Source organism: Halichoerus grypus, chromosome 14 (assembly GCF_964656455.1).
Source record: "Halichoerus grypus chromosome 14, mHalGry1.hap1.1, whole genome shotgun sequence".
NCBI classification, from domain to species: Eukaryota; Metazoa; Chordata; class Mammalia; order Carnivora; family Phocidae; genus Halichoerus; species Halichoerus grypus.
The window spans coordinates 72,268,980-72,285,194 of NC_135725.1; the positions used below are offsets into that span (position 1 = coordinate 72,268,980).

General features: G+C 39.4%; 1 protein-coding gene across 8 annotated transcripts in view; it reads right to left on the reverse strand.

Moving 5' to 3' along the window:
• Window positions 1-3,902: 3,902 nt before the first annotated feature.
• LPAR1 (lysophosphatidic acid receptor 1) overlaps window positions 3,903-16,215 on the reverse strand; it is a 133,695-nt gene continuing 121,382 nt past the window's right edge. For all 8 annotated transcript variants that reach the window (XM_078061591.1, XM_078061593.1, XM_078061589.1 and 5 more), the window contains one exon: window positions 3,903-6,382. In XM_078061591.1, the coding sequence (XP_077917717.1) occupies window positions 6,081-6,382 (302 nt within the window). In that variant the 3' untranslated portion in view covers window positions 3,903-6,080. The remainder of the gene's footprint in view (window positions 6,383-16,215) is intronic.

Sequence of the window (16,215 nt, forward strand, 5' to 3'; positions counted from 1 at the left end):
CTCTGGCCCAGCTTCCATCCTTCAGGAGAGATTTTTACTTTCTACTTTATTCATTCCTGTATTCCTTGAAATATTTATAAGTTTCTATAATTTCATAATCACAAAATTTGTCTCTGGACACATACACACACAACCTCTAGGGAAGTATCAGCCCCCAGCTTGCAACAATTGTTTGTTTTTTTTCTTTTTTGAAGATTTTATTTATTTATTTGAGAGAGAGAGACAGCGAGAGAGAGACACAAGCAGGGGGAGTGGGAGAGGGAGAAGCAGGCTTCCCGCGGAGCAGGGAGCCCGATGTGGGGCTCCAACCCAGGACCCTGGGAGCATGACCTGAGCTGAAAGCAGACGCTTAAGACGGAGCCACCTAGGCGCCCCACAACCATTGTTATAAAGAAGTTTTAGAAGTTTCAGTATGAAAAGGTTAGAATGTATTTGAAGAATTGGAGAACAGATTAGTGGTTGCTAGGAGGCAGGATGGGGGTCAGGGAAAGAACTGTGGCTATCAAAGTGTAATAGGAGGGATCTTTGTGGTAAGAGAACTACTCTATACATTGTATGAATGTCAATATCCTGGTTGTGCTTTATACTATGGTTTGGCAAGATATTGCCATTGGGGGAAACTGGGTGAAGGATAGAGGAATCTCTCCATATTATTTCTTACAACTGCATACGAATCTACAATTATCTCCAAAGGGAAGTTTAATTTTTAAATGTTAGCAACATTATAACTAACTGAATAAAATTGGAATTTATGAGCCCATACTGGTATACATAAATGGGAGAGGACAAAACTTTTTCTTACCGTAGAAAGCTAACCAAAAACAGAGAGTGAAAAAGAATTAGAAATTCATCACTTGGCAACCATCAGAGTAATGATTCATTCATCCAAGAAATTTCAATGGATGCTAAGACTAGACATTAAAATTCCAAGACAAATAGAGTATTTCTTACAAAATGCTATTATTACCAAAAAAAAAAAAAAAAAAGCAAAAAGAGTGGTTTTCTTCACAGTGGAGAAATCCGGCAGGCAACACCAAGTTGACATCACCAGTAAAGGAACAAATCAACCTCCTGGGTTACTTGATAGGATGCATGAGAACCACAGCAGCACTTGTGTCATTTCACCAAAGTAATAGGAATCTAATCACAAAGAACTATTAAACGCACCCAAAATCAGGGACATGCTACAAAATCACTGACCTGTGATCTTGAAATGTCAAGGTCAGGAAGGTCAAGGAAAGACTTAGGGATTGTTCAAGATCGAAGAAGACTCAAGAGATGTCGTAACTAAATACACCCAGTGATCCTAGACTGGACTCCTTTGCTGCAAGGGACATTAGCGCAAAAATTGGTGAAGCTTCAATGGGGCTGTGAATAAAATGGTTGTTTGTCAGTGTTAATTTCCTGATTTTGATGGTTGTATTCAGGTTGTGAAAGAGAATGTTGTTTGTAGGAATCACACAGTATTCAAGGATGAAGGGGCATCATGTCGGCAACTTCCAAATGGTTCAGGAATATGTTCTGTAAATTTGGCATACTTTGAGATTGTTTTAAAATAAAAATTATGTTTAATATAAAAAATGCAACTGATAATTTTTTCTGCAGTCTAGAGCTCAAGAGATCATGGTGTGCCCAATTTCTTCCTCTTCCAATAAACCATACACAGTCAAATGAGGAGGACAGCATGAGTGAAAATGGAATTCTCTAAATCAGGGGTTGGCACAGTTTTTCTGTAAAGGGTCAGACAGTAAATATTTTAGACTTTGAGGGATGATCTCTGTTGTAACTATTCAATTCTGCTGTTGTAGTACAAAAAATAGCCATAAAAAATAAACTGATGAATGTGGCTCTATTCCAATAGAACTATTTAACACTGAAGGTTCATACAATTTCCATGTGTTTTATATGCCTCCCCCATGCCCCAATCATTTAAGAATGTAAAGCTCATCCTTAGTTCATACAAAAACTGGTAGATTTGGCCAATGGGTCTTAGTTTGCCAATCTCTGCTTTAGAGTTTAAAATGGTTTTTACATGCCATGCCATTAAACAGATTAGTAAATAATCAGTAAACAAACATTATAAATTTACGAGAAGAACTAGAGAATTTTATGTTTAGACTACCAAGGTACAGGTGAATGTTACAGAATGAACATACCCTGCTTTGGAAGATTGCAGACCCATTTTGGCTCTTAGTTACACACATGTCTTCTGTCAGATGATGCCTAAATCCAAGCCCATCCCAACACACACACAAACCCCAATCCTTCTGAGGGCTTGGTGAAGCTCACTTGGTGTGAAAAATAATTTGTTTCAAAACGTCTTGCCATAAAAATGTTCTTACCTTGGTGTAACGAAGGGACCTGATAAAGACATGTTTCTAGGGGCGCCTGGATGGCTCAGTCGGCTAAGCATCTGCCTTCGGCTCGGGTCGTGATACCAGGGTCCTGGGATCGAGCCCCACATTGGGCTCCCTGCTCAGCAGGAAGCCTGCCTCTCCCTCTCCCACTCCCCCTGCTTGTGTTCCCTCCCTCGCTGTCTCTGTCAAATAAATAAAATCTTTAAAAAAAAAAAAAAAAAAAAAGGGATGCCTGGGTGGCTCAGTCGGTTAAGCGTCTGCCTTCAGCTCAGGTCATGATCCCAGGGTCCTGGGATCGAGTCCCGCATCGGGCTCCCTGCTCCGCGGGGAGCCTGCTTCTCCCTCTGCCTCTGCCCCCCTCTCTCTCTCTCATGAATAAATAAATAAAATCTAAAAAAAAAAAAAAAAAAGACATGTTTCTACAGTTTTAATCTAGCAGGAGTCACAAGCTGGGTTTAAGTAAAAGGACAAGAGGGGCACCTGGGTGGCTCAGTCAGTTAAGCATCCGCCTTTGATTCAGGTCATAGTCTCAGGGTCCTGCTCAGTGGGGAGTCTGCTTCTCCCTCTCCCCCTATCCCTGGCTCATGCTCTGTCTCTGTCTCTCTCTCTCAAATAAATAAAATCTTTTTTAAAAAAAGAAAAAGGGCTAGAAACAATATCACAAAATTACATTTCAGAAGTTGAGGGGCTAGTAGAATAAATTAGAAGGAAGACAGAGAGTGGAACCTAATAGTTAATGGGGAAAGAAAAATGGGAAAACCAGTAAGACTCATTAATTGTGTATCAGCTGAGGTTTTGAGTCTAGGATATTATGGTTTTACTAATTTAAAAAAGGAAATATGTGAGGGGTGGCTAATTTGTGAAGAAGAGTTCTAAGATACCTGATTTCTAACAATCTTACATCCACCTAAATTTAAAGGTTCAGAACACTCTTCCAAATACTCACTGAGACATTCATTTGAATAAACGTTTTGTTTATCTTTTCCAACATCTTAGCAATATACTGAAACAAATATTATTGGCATATAATTGGAAGATACCTGTGACTTTTGTTATTAAAATCAATAAGCATGAACGGCCACCTGGGTGGCTCAGTCTATTAAGCACCCGACTCTCGGTTTCTGCTCAAGTCATGATCTCATGGGTCGTGAGATTGAGCCCCATATGGGGCTCTGCACTCAGTGGGGAGGCTGCTTGAGATTCTCTCCCTCTGAACTTCCCCCCTCTCTAAAATAAATAAATCTTTAAAAAAAGAAAAAAATCAATAAGCATGAAGATCACTTTGATTTTATAAACTCCCAGTGAGAGTTTTTCATCAAGTCACCAGAAAGTTTTCAGAAAATTACTTTTTCCAAAAGAAACTCACACTAAGACTTATTACTGACGTTAAAAGAAGCCGTTATGAGCTGGGGAAGCACTCAAGAGTTCAGAAGCCCTGGTGGCAGGGAAATAAAGTTGTTCACAGAAGGCAGGCGACATGCAACGCCAGGCTGGAAGGCTCTTGAGCAAGAGAAACAGCACTGACCACAACCACACACTGCCAAACACTGACTGAAGATGAATTTATTAAGGTCCAATTAGTATGTTTTTAATTTCAAATAGTCCAGAATATATGCACATGAAAGTCCAAGTTCATTTCATTCACTTCCAACATAACATGCTCTGTATTTTGTATAAAGAATGTGCAAACACCTTTCTGCTAACTGGTTCCCCGCGTTCTTTTCACGGTGGGCGCTTTACAGGTCTGCCCTCTGCTCAAATGCTGACGGAGCAGACTTCTTCCTTCCTAGACAAAATGATTCTTCTGGACATCTTTCTCTTAAACGTACTCCCGACTTTCCCATACCTGCTTCATGACTTTGACTTGACCGGTTACTTTTTCTAACAAACTGGTGCAATGACTAGTTCATCTGGACCATTCACTGAACAGGTATCACCTACCATGGTGGCAGTCTACTGGGGGTGATTCCGAAAGAATACAGAGTATCCAGTCCCATACTGACGCACTCAACCCATTTGCTATAGGTGGGTCCCAAGCCATTTACTACGAAGATCCTTTATTCTCTTGGCATGTTTGATGTCTTTGCATTGTCTTCACTTCTACATTACGGGTGTGGCCACCAAGAGCCGGACATTGGCTTCTCAAACAAAATTTGGGATTGCTAGACATATTCATTAGAGTGTCCAGGTTATTTGTGACAGTTGACTGTTTCTAGTCCATCTTGTGATATAAAAAAGTCACTCTCAACTAAAGTGACCACTGCATTTCCTGTGTAAAAAGGCAATTTAACTGGCTTTCCTCTCAATTGCCACCTGTATGGCACAAAGCAGGAAATCCCTTTTTATAAAAGGGAGGAGCATAGAAAGACATTTCACATTTAAAAAAAAAAAAATCCTTCATGGGAATATGTCCTAAGTAAATAATCAATTATATGGACAAAGTTGTATGTACACAAAATTTTTGCAACATTATTTATAGTAGCGAAAATTAGAAATGACCTAAGTAGTCAACAGTGTGGGAACGGTTAAATAAACTGAGTTGCATCCATTAAATGGAATATTATATAGACAGTAAAATTATGTTTTTGTAAAATTTTTAATGCCATAGGAGAATGTGGCAACTCTGCAGTGGAAGGAAAAAAAAAAAACTGGTTATAAAATTGTTTACGTATGATCCAAATTATATAAAAAGGGATATAATATACATAGAGGCATACACAGGGGGAAAAGCTGTTAACGGTGGTTACTTCTGGGTTGTGATATTACCAGTAATTTTTTTTTCTGTTTTACACATTTCTGTATTTTTCAAGTTTTCTACAATGACTATGTCTTATTTTATAATACAGAAAAAACACAGGCTATTAAAACATTCCTCTGATGTACTGATAATTAGAATGTACTTGGATATTATAAATATGTGGGAACAATATTACTGTGTTTCATCTTCTAGGACCTTTTTTAGAGTACATTTTCTTTTGGTAATAAACTTACATTCCCTGTTTTACATGTGTTATAACACTTTGATAAGAAGGTAATATTAGGATTAGAGCATTGTTTCATAACCTAAACAAATACTGGCTTTGACCTCTAGGTTCTTCTATGTCCTAGAAGATTTAAAATCAATACCCTTTTATCTTTTTAAGTAAGGCATACTGCATACATACATTACATGCATGCTTTCTAAAAAAATCATTCTAATTTACAGTTTTCCTACATAAGGAAAAAAATGGAGTTATGATAGTTTAAAAACAGCCTATAGTCTTATCCATCACAAGCATGTTGATAGGCATACACATGTTTATTTAATGAAATGTATCCTCTGGAAATAAAAAAAGGGAAGCCTGTATGTGGATGAAGTTGTGGATTCAATTAGTCAGAATTTATTCTGACTTGCACCAAACCACACAAAATCGTTTGAAGTCTAGTTAGTGTAGTCTAAATGGACACTCCAGAGTCTGTTTATGAATTCCATGGCAAGATCTCCACTTTCTACTTTTCAAAAGGAATGGGGATCAGGATGAGGGTTGTCACGTAAGCTAATTTTCAACATATCTCACGTCTTGTTGGGTCTAGGGATGAATACTGCCATTGGTTAGTGTTTAAGTACATGAGTTTATTTTTCCTCCCCCTCTCTCACACCCCACCTTGCCCTGGCATTGGGGGCAGGGGGAGGCTGTTCATCCCTCCGTCCATCATGGCTGGCTTCTCATCTTAGTTGCCTTTCTAAACCACAGAGTGGTCATTGCTGTGAACTCCGGCCAAGATGGTGTGGTTGAGGGAGGAAGCTGAGCGGTCAGAGCCTTCCGTGGGGCCGCTGGTGCTGTCACCACGCTGGCAGCACAGGATCTGTCTGAAAGTGGCGCTCATCTCCTTGTCGCGATAGGAGTAGATGATGGGGTTCATGGCGGAGTTGAACTCGGCAAGCAGAAGGAAAAATTTCTCATAGGCCAGGACGTCACACTGTGGACAGCACACATCGAGAAGTAACAGGACCAATCCAGGAGTCCAGCAGATGATAAAGGCACCTACAAAGGACAGGGATGGAAAAGATTTTAAAAAGGAAGAACGAAAAAGTATATAATTATGAAGCAAAGCAACTGTAATGTGAAATGATTTGGGTTCAGTATAAAAATACTGAGATTCAAAGCCACCAGATGATCTGAAATGAAATGCTCATTTGCTGGAAAAAAAAAAAAACTGAAGAAACTTTTAATGCTAAAATAATTTAATAGTATCTCATTGATTCAGACCCTACTAAAATTGAGTATTTATGAGACAATGGTGATGACTACTTTAAGCAAAACACTGAGTTCGCTAAGCAATTAAGACATGAAAGACTGCATTGGGGATATACACCTCAACACCTACAACCGTGGGGTTTATAGCGGTATAACATTGTTTTGGGGGAAAAGGTAAGCCTGTGACAAATATCCTTTAATGTTTAATTTAAGGCACAATTTCTGAATTCAGGTTGAAGGGACTCAAATCCTTGCTTTGCTGTTTAAAAAACTGGGTGAATTTAGGCAATTATTTTCTTACTTCAGTTTTCTGATGTGGAAAATAGAAATGATCATACCTCATCAGGTTTGTTGTGAAGAGTAAATGAGTGCTAAGAAAATAATCGTTAAGTATATATTTTAGCAGTAACAACAATAATACTGTTATTATCTGCTCAGTATCATGGGCCTATTTGGAAATAGAAATTTCCAACAATAAGATGGATATTTATTTTTTATTCAGCAATCATTTAAAAGGTGTTCTATATGCTTTAAAAATACTAACTCATTTACTCTGTACACAACCATCTGAGAAACCATTATCCCCTCATACAGATGAAGGAACTGAGAAAATACTAGGTGATATTCCTGCTTCCTGAACTTCATAAAATTAAATATTTTAAACCAAATTTTATGCTTTAAATGTTTTACTAATTTAGATCAACTTTCTTTTCTTCCCAGCTATTCTGAATTGTTAAGATTTTACTAGAACTGTCAAAAGAATGGAAATACAGTCTTTATTCTTAATTTCAGCTGATTTTGTTCCTCAAATCACTAATTTGGCTCCCAGGGGAAATGGAAGTTGTGAAACAGCACCCAAATCTACCACGTTACCCCAGGATCTGCTGGGGATCCTCAGCCAAGAGGACATGGGTCAACAGAACCAGTGGGCACCATCACAACCCATTACAGCTCACCCCACACGTGTAATCAGGCTCCACAGTGAACAGACAGGGAACAGGGATGACCCCCGAAGTGCATTTGAATCTTCAGATGGAAATGGCACTGGCCTAAGTAGATCCAGACTTGGACCGGGGTCGTGGATCTGGACCAGTCTCAAGGAGTGAGTTTAGTAAAATGTAAACACAAGAGATTTAGTCTCCAAACAGCCCATTTTTTAATGTGAGCTTTCTTTTTTGAAACTATTCAGCAGGGAAATGAAAATAAAGGAGAAAATACCCCCATAAAGCTCTTTGTTCGAAAACACAAATGTGTATTGGTTTTAAACTGCTGTTCACTTTGAAGGCCGTCCAAGGTGCTTCATTTTCTAATAAATACAATACCTTAGACTTTCCTTAGAGAGAAAAAAAAAATATTTCAAATATCAGGAGATAATAGCCAAGGAGCTATTTGAACTTCAAGTAAAAATGTTAATAAAGCATTCATTCCAAGTCCTTGAATTTCCTTGCTTGAAAATCACTCAGAAAGCTAAACATAAAGGGAAATCAAAGGAATGCCTCTTGGGTTTCAGAAATAATGCATTATTCATTGAGAAGCCAGGAAGGGAATTATTCTCAGGGTGGAAAATGCTTGGATGGAAAATGCATGGTCCCATTATTCCATTTACTTGGAAACTAAAAACATGCAGGCCCTTCATGAATGGGACAGCATTCTTGCAAGTTTCCTTTCCCTTTCTTTTATCAAAGCTCTAATTGAATTCAAATTCAGAACTTGATTAGATACCAGCAACATGCATCTCAACAGATTTATTTTAAATAAAATGATCTTTTTCTCCTCCCGGGCAGCAGAAGGGAACATCCTTATTCTCACAGACTTCAAGTGACAGAATTCAGATACGGTCATTTGTTGTTTAGAACTTCTTCTGATTTTTAAATTCAAAAGGAGCAAGATCTTTTCAATAAAAGCCAGAGTCTCGGAAAGTAACCCACAGGTCTTACGTTTAGACAAAAAAAAAAAAAAAAAAAAAAAAAGCAAGGAGACTTGCTAGATCAGAGACAGGAAGTGAGCAACACCAGCCTGACACAGGAGCTAATACATGTGGACGCTTCATTGAGGAACTCAGAGTCATCTCCCTGATTCGCTGAAAGGAACTGTTTATATAGTACCGTGATCAGGCCCAACCACACAGTCCCAATACTCTTTGGTTCTTCAAGACTCAATGAGTAACTCAAGGGACTCACAGTACAGGCCTCAAAAATCAACAACTAAAACCAATCATACAGTTTTCCCTTCTTCTCCCCTTCCCTTCTCTTTCACAGAGGTGCCAAGGACCAAACTGCCCCAAAGTGAAGATGGACTACAGAAGTAGAACAGGGGGCCTGGAAAATCTCAAGGGGCTGAGGCTTCTAAACAATAGCGAGTGGGGCTCCCTGCCAGCTCAGTCAATAGAGCGTGTGACTCTTGATCTCGGGGTTGTGAGTTCGAGCCCCACGTTGGGTGTAGATGACTAAAACATAAAATCTTTAAACAATAAAATAAAGAGTGAGTGAATGTTATGAAATCAAGTTTGCTCAAATTATGGACTTACCCCCAAGCTTCTAAAAACAAGAACAAACTACACTCAGGCCCTTTCAGTATTAAGTAGCCAACCATAATTCAGTTGGGTGATAGGACTTGAGATGTGCATTATGGACCCTATCAACACCTAATCTGCAGAGACTCAAGTGCACACCAATAGCAGGTTAATAAGAGTCAAAAGGACTTCCATCTCCGCATCAGTAAAGTGGAAAAGTGACAGCTCCTTGCCTACTCTACAGGGTGTGGTGAGGATCATCTTAAGATACAACATGTAAAAGCTCTCTAGACACCGTGCATCTGCTTCACTATACTACCTACACGCATTGTGGGTAGCATGAGTGAAGGCTGGTGTAGCTGCACCAGAGCAGATATCCTCCAAGGGCAGAACGTGGAAAAATGTTTTGGACTGTAGAAGACCTGGCAGCTCCAAGATGAAACCGCCCCCGACTGTAAGAGATTCCAAGGCCTTGCAGTTGAATATAAGGAGGATGAGAAGAAGGGAAAGAGAGGGAACGCAGAGAAGCATGGGACCCCTAAATCATTCTGAAGGTTCTCATGGGTCAACTCAATACCTAGACCAAGATGGCACATAAAATGATGCAGTATTCAGTGGGGACACTGCTTTATGTAGCTTGTATATTTCCAGGACATTTCTGATGGACATATTCCCACAGATCGGGGCATAAACCAAGGAACTGTATGCAACATTAGGAAAGTAAGAGGAAGCATAAGTCCTTTATGGTTATTTACTATAAAGTCAGAAGCCAGAAGTGGCAGAAGATAAGATGTCCAAGGTCACGAAGGCCTTGTGTATCTGGCTAAGACATGTGAAATTTCTCTAGTGTGGCACACTAGTTCTCAGGCCTACCACACATTACAATAGCCTGCAGGGCTTATAAGAAAGAATGATCTTCACCTGTACTTCCCCCATGAGATTTTAATGTCATTGGCCTTCCTAGTCAGAGTCTCACTGAATACGGAACACTATCATAGAGTGGAAGAAGAAAATAATCTGGATAAAAATAAGGACAAAAACATTGGATGTTTCCAAATTCCAGAGGAGAAATAATAAAAGCCTGAATCAGGGCAGTGGCAATGGGGATGAGTATGAAAGGATCAGTAAAGTATTTAGGAGATGGACTGCATGAAATGGGTAAGATAAAAGAGAGTCTGGGTGTGACTCCTAGATTTTCCGCTGGGGTGAAGGAAGAAGATTGCTACCTTTCACTGAAGGAGGAAAACAGGAAAAAGCGATGATCAGGGTTTTCTGAGGGGAGATGAGGAGAACAGAGAGGATGACCATGAGTTTACTGATCTGTGGTCTGAGACACCTGCCGGACTTCAGATGCAGATGCCTTAAGGACATGATAGGCTCATGGCAATTTGAGTCCTGGGAAACTGTCTCCTAGCACGCTGAACAAGAGTGGTTACATTCTGCACTATTGGCCAATTTACAAGTAACACGGGGAAAGGGATATTCAAAAAAATACCCGTGGGTTAGAATAAAATAGCTGAAGTTGCTCTTCTTAGAACAAGCTTCATTCCTTTCTTACACATCTGTCAAATCAATCTGTGAGGGGCCCCGTGCCCACAAAGATGGAAGGAGAGGTGCTGGAATGCGGACGTAAAAAGCAGGGAGGAAAGAGGCTGTTTTGGAACAACGGGTCACAGCTGCAGAACAAGATCGTATTACCACACCTTCCCTCAAATCTACACAACCTCATCAGCTCAATAATGCTTACCATCTGGTCTCACAATTAGAGTCTTTTTTCTAGAGTGGCTTTTCCCTAACGAGTTGAACTCTGCTTACATACGGAACATCAGAACCAAAGTGAAAGAGAAAAAGTCTTTGACAGAGAAGACCGCTAGAGAGGGAGCCCAAGATTTTTGATGAAGAAAAACCAGAAAACATTTCCAGTCTGGCTGGCAAATTTGTGTTTTTACCAAAAAACCAGACATCCCACAGACCTAAAACAAGTCAAGGTTAACTCAATTCCACACCACTGGTGTATTCCAGTCAACCTCTTCTTTGGCCTCGTTCTTGTTTCTCAAAGGATCTAAGAAACGGTCTGAGGTTGAAGGGGGAATATAAGTGTTCAAATACATACACTCCTTCCATTGCCACTAAACTGTGTATCCCAGAATCTAGTCCAATTTCTGTAGTTATGATTTCTGCTATTAAGGTACACATAAACAATCTGGGTAGCTAAAAAAAATCCTCCTAAACTATGTATCTTAAAAGAGGCTACGTTAGATAATAGACCTAGCTAATTCCTAGGTCTAGCAGTCAAGGGGTCATTGCAAAGGAGATGTAAATGACTTTCTGAAATTAAAGTTTTTTCTATAAGAGTAACCTAATTAGAAGATCCATTTCCTAGAACACTGAGAAGATAATGCATTTCTACTTCTTCATGGTCATAGTAATGCTTCATACATTTAAAGTTGCATGATTTCATTCATCGTGTGTTGTACTTTAATGTTTCCTTCACTCCTGAGAGCAACGTTTATCCTTTAAGGAAGGACATTAGCAACATACAGATCCTCAGGGCGCCTGGCTGGCTCAGCTGGTGGAGCTTGCGATCTCTGGGTTGGGAGTTTGAGCCCCAAGTTGGGTGTAGAGATGACATTTCTAAAAATCTTAACAACATATAGATCTCAAAGCAGAACAGAATACTCATTATGTTTTCTTTTGAATATTCCTGGATAAAAGCTTCAGCTAGTGCTGTCTTCGGCAACGCAATGCTGGCTGATACACAGGAGAACGCCACCCACCCCCGCTTCGCTTCGGCATTTGATGCTCTCCTTCACGTTAAACACTGAGTATCATACACATACCTGCTCCATATCTTACAACAGACTGTAAATCTCATCCTGCAACTGGACATTGGAAAGCACATGCTGAAGTGGCTTGCTTGCCAGTTTCACCTCTTCTAGAGCATCTGTGCTTGACGCTGGCTGGGAGAAACCACTTCTCCATGGCTACAACCCTAGCCAAGTAAGCAATACCTTTCATCTGCCTATTGCAACAGGCTCCTAACCAATTCCTCTTCCTCCATGCTTCTTCCCCAAAGCTTGCACAGAATGGCCAGAGTGATCTTTCATAAGCATAAATCAATTCATATGACATCACTTGCCTACTTAAAATCCTACAAAGGTTTCTTCTTGAAATCCTTACTGTGATCTGTAATGCCCCACAGGACTGGCCCCTGCCAGTCTCTTCAACCTCATCTCTTTCCACTCATCCCTCATTCACTAGATTCTAATCACATGCACCAAGCTCATTTCTGTCTCAGGACCTTTGCATTTATGGTTCCTTTACCTAGGAACACTCCTTCTGGAGATCTTCACATCTACTTACTTACTATTAAATATCACTTCCTCAAAAGCTACCCCTGGTTATCCTAACTAACGCTGCACACCCTCCCCGCTATACTCATACTTTGTCCTCTTCCTATCACTTATCTATACCCCAAATTCTCTTACTGATTTGACATGCTTATTTTCTATCTTCCTTCAGTGAGAACGTCAGCTTTGTAAAGGAAGTAAATGCAGTCTCTGTCATGTCTGGATCTCCGGCATCTAGAAGAGTAGCTAGCATACAATGGCCATTCAATATATTTGTCACACATCAGTCACGTGTAACCTCCCGACAGACACATCCAAAACAAGGAAAATTAATTAGTAATAAAGTCACTGAACAAGGTTTGGAAAATAAACATTAATGCCACCAGGAGGCAAGGTCTTTGAATGGGTGTTACTACACGTTCCAAAGGGCATGAGGCTGGACTCTAGAGGCAAGAGTCTCTCCATATATGCATCTGTTACTATAACATAAACAAGTCTATTGTTAACGATCCTGATGGATATCAGATTATCTATGGAATCTCCGGAGTTCTGGAGAAACACGTTTGGTCAGTAATGAAGGGAGACATGGCATTACCCATGTTGCTGCTGTAAGAATGGTTCTATAGGATGCTGCTGCCCCATCAGGCCCTGGATTCTGCGGTGTCACTAATTGACCAGACACACCTTTGTGTTGATCCCTCAGAATTCAAAGTTCCATGCAGGGGCTCTGACAGGCCGTGATTAGGTCTCGTACTCATGCCCTAGCTATCAGGGAGTGGGGAGCGAGAATATATTCTATGCCTTGGCATGTAATGTCTTACCATTTTCTTAGAACATAAAGTACACGTCTAATCACTTATCATAATCAGTATCCATGCATAATATTAAATGTGAATATTTGCAACACTTTTCCAAGTGTCATGTCTGTATTGGTGTGTTGTTTTCATATATTTATGTCCCGATAATTTATAATAGTTTGCTCACCTCAAGGAAAACTCATAATTTATGAGAGGATAAGGATAATTCTCATTAATCTAATTTTTCTTCCCAGCATAGTGTATCAGCTGCTTTCCTTTCAGTGATTGATATCTAAATAACAGTATGAAGCTAATTCCTTGAATTATTACATTTTGTTTCCCCTATAGAAAGTTTGGAAAATGCAGAAAAATATAAATAGGAAATTTTAAAAATCACTTAGAGTCCTGCAGTCTAGAGATGCTTTAGTATATGATCTTGCACTTCTAAAATGTTGCTTCTTTTTAATTCTAAATGTGGGCCTTTTTTCTGATTGCATATGAAATTAACATGGAATGACTGTTTATTAGTGATGGGGAAGGGAAGGGAAATAGATCTTTTATCTTGAGGACGATTATTTTGTTATCTGATTGGTGTTTTTATGTAGTGATGTACCCTAATTTGGTCAATATAATATCCCCTTGAATCGGTGAGGATATTAACTGTAATTTATTTGAAGCTGTTTCGTGTTTCCCGGAGGACTTCAGTTTCAATGTAAGATACTGCAGTACACGCAAATCCACTGCAGGGACAGCATGCTTCAGGGAATGTCTGTTCACGATGCAGGAGACTTTCCTGAATAGGGGACCCTCTGGGAAGTCAATTGCCATCTGAGCCAGCTTTGTCCCATCCCTAAAATATCCAGTGATGCCATCTAATGGGTAAGCAAAATGCTGTATTAGACACTCGCATGGACAGAAGTGCACTCCTCTGAAAGTTCTTATCTATGAACAGTGAATATGAGGTTGTAATAATGTTCAAATAATACAGAAATAGCATGGCCATCTTGTTAGCTCCAAATTCTAAGAAATCAAGAGACAGCTATAGTAAACTAAAGATGCAATGAGTTATATGTCCTTACACATCCACAGACATATCCCACTTCCAGCTGTAGCTAATATTCTCCCAGAGTAGTATATGACCCCTTAGGTCTCTATAAGCATACAAAACAGGAAAGGCTTGAATTTACTTTCAACAGAACCAATGCATATGAAACTATGTTAGAATGGATCACCATCTCGGGCGCCTGGGTGGCTCAGTCGTTAAAGCGTCTGCCTTCGGCTCAGGTCATGATCCCAGGGTCCTGGGATCGAGCCCCGCATCAGGCTCCCTGCTCTGCGGGAAGCCTGCTTCTCCCTCTCCCACTCCCCCTGCTTGTGTTCCCTTTCTGGCTGTCTCTCTCTCTCTGTCAAATAAATTAAAAAAAAAAAAAGAACGGATCACCATCTCTCCCCTTCCTCCCTAAACATGTCTTCTGATGTCTACCCAGCTCTGTCTTGCGGTGAACTAGCTGAGGACAAGACTGGCTCACCAGGGCATTACCACCCACTAATAACCAAAAAACAGTGCTCCTCCAAATGCCTACCAAAGCATTTTCTTGCAAGTGCTTACTATTCTCAAATGACAGATTTTAAACTTATAAAAATATATACGATTTATATATATGTACACACACACTATATGAATGTATACATAACACATATGTATATGTATGTGCATGGATATATATTTATATGTATGCATATATACACACACACACACACACATTCATACCCACATCCAGAACAGTCACTGCATTTTAGTGTCTTTAAAAAAACAATGAGATCTATTTTCTTAGACATACACTAAACTCTGAGACCCAAACAAAAAGGATGCCACTTAACATATTCTTCACATAGAAAATAATTCACCATTCTCAGAACAGTGAAATCCGTTTTGCCTTCTAAGCCCAGTGATTGCAATTTTTTTTAAAAAGCAAACTTCACCCCTTATTTTAAAAATGATAAATCTCACTGAAAATCAATGTTGTCAACTCCAGACCAACAGCAACTAACTCAGAAAGTGATACTAAACATATTGCATGACTGTGGTCCAGTTGTTACCAAGGTAATTTGAATAATATTTATTCCTTTAGAAAGATAAATAAAATCTACCCCCCAGAATCTTTCCCTAGCAAAAGTTCAACATAAACACGGAATTTATAATCAGTTTTGCAACATAAACAAGGAATTCATAATTGGTTTTGCAACATATTTAATTTTTCCGCTATGAATTAAGATTCTCCCAAAATGACTCAAGTCTGAAAAATTAGTACTAAAATCTGGTTGAAAATACTCACAGAATGTAGCTGATGACAGCATCCTATGGATTTTATTCTTTACAGTTCATGAACTACTGGCATGGATCAGCAAGATATGTATTACTCAAGAGACAAACTTCAAGGACGAAGAAATGTAATGAAAATTCATTTATAATTCATTTCCTTAGTAACAAAACAGGGGAAAAATTTAACCTAAAAGCAAATTCAGCAGATTTTGTGAAATAGTCTTGCAACCTAAAAATGTTTCTTTAAAAATTATATGTGTATAAATATATATGTATATGTATAAATACATTTTTATTTTTTTGTTGTTGTTTTTTTGTTTTTGTTTTTTAAAGATTTTATTTATTTGACAGAGAGAGATATAGCGAGAGGAGGAACACAAGCAGGGGGAGTGGGAGAGGGAGAAGCAGGCTTCCCGCTGAGCAGGGAGCCCGATGTGGGGCTCGATCCCAGGACCCCGGGACCATGACCTGAGCCGAAGGCAGATGCTTAACGACTGAGCCACCCAGGCGCCCTATAAATACATTTTTAATAGCCAAAAGATATGAAAAGAACAGCAGAAATGGTAAATATAATTGTTCTTTTCAATATTGGCTATCCCTCCTACAGTTGCTAAATGTTCTGGATTGATATTTACAAA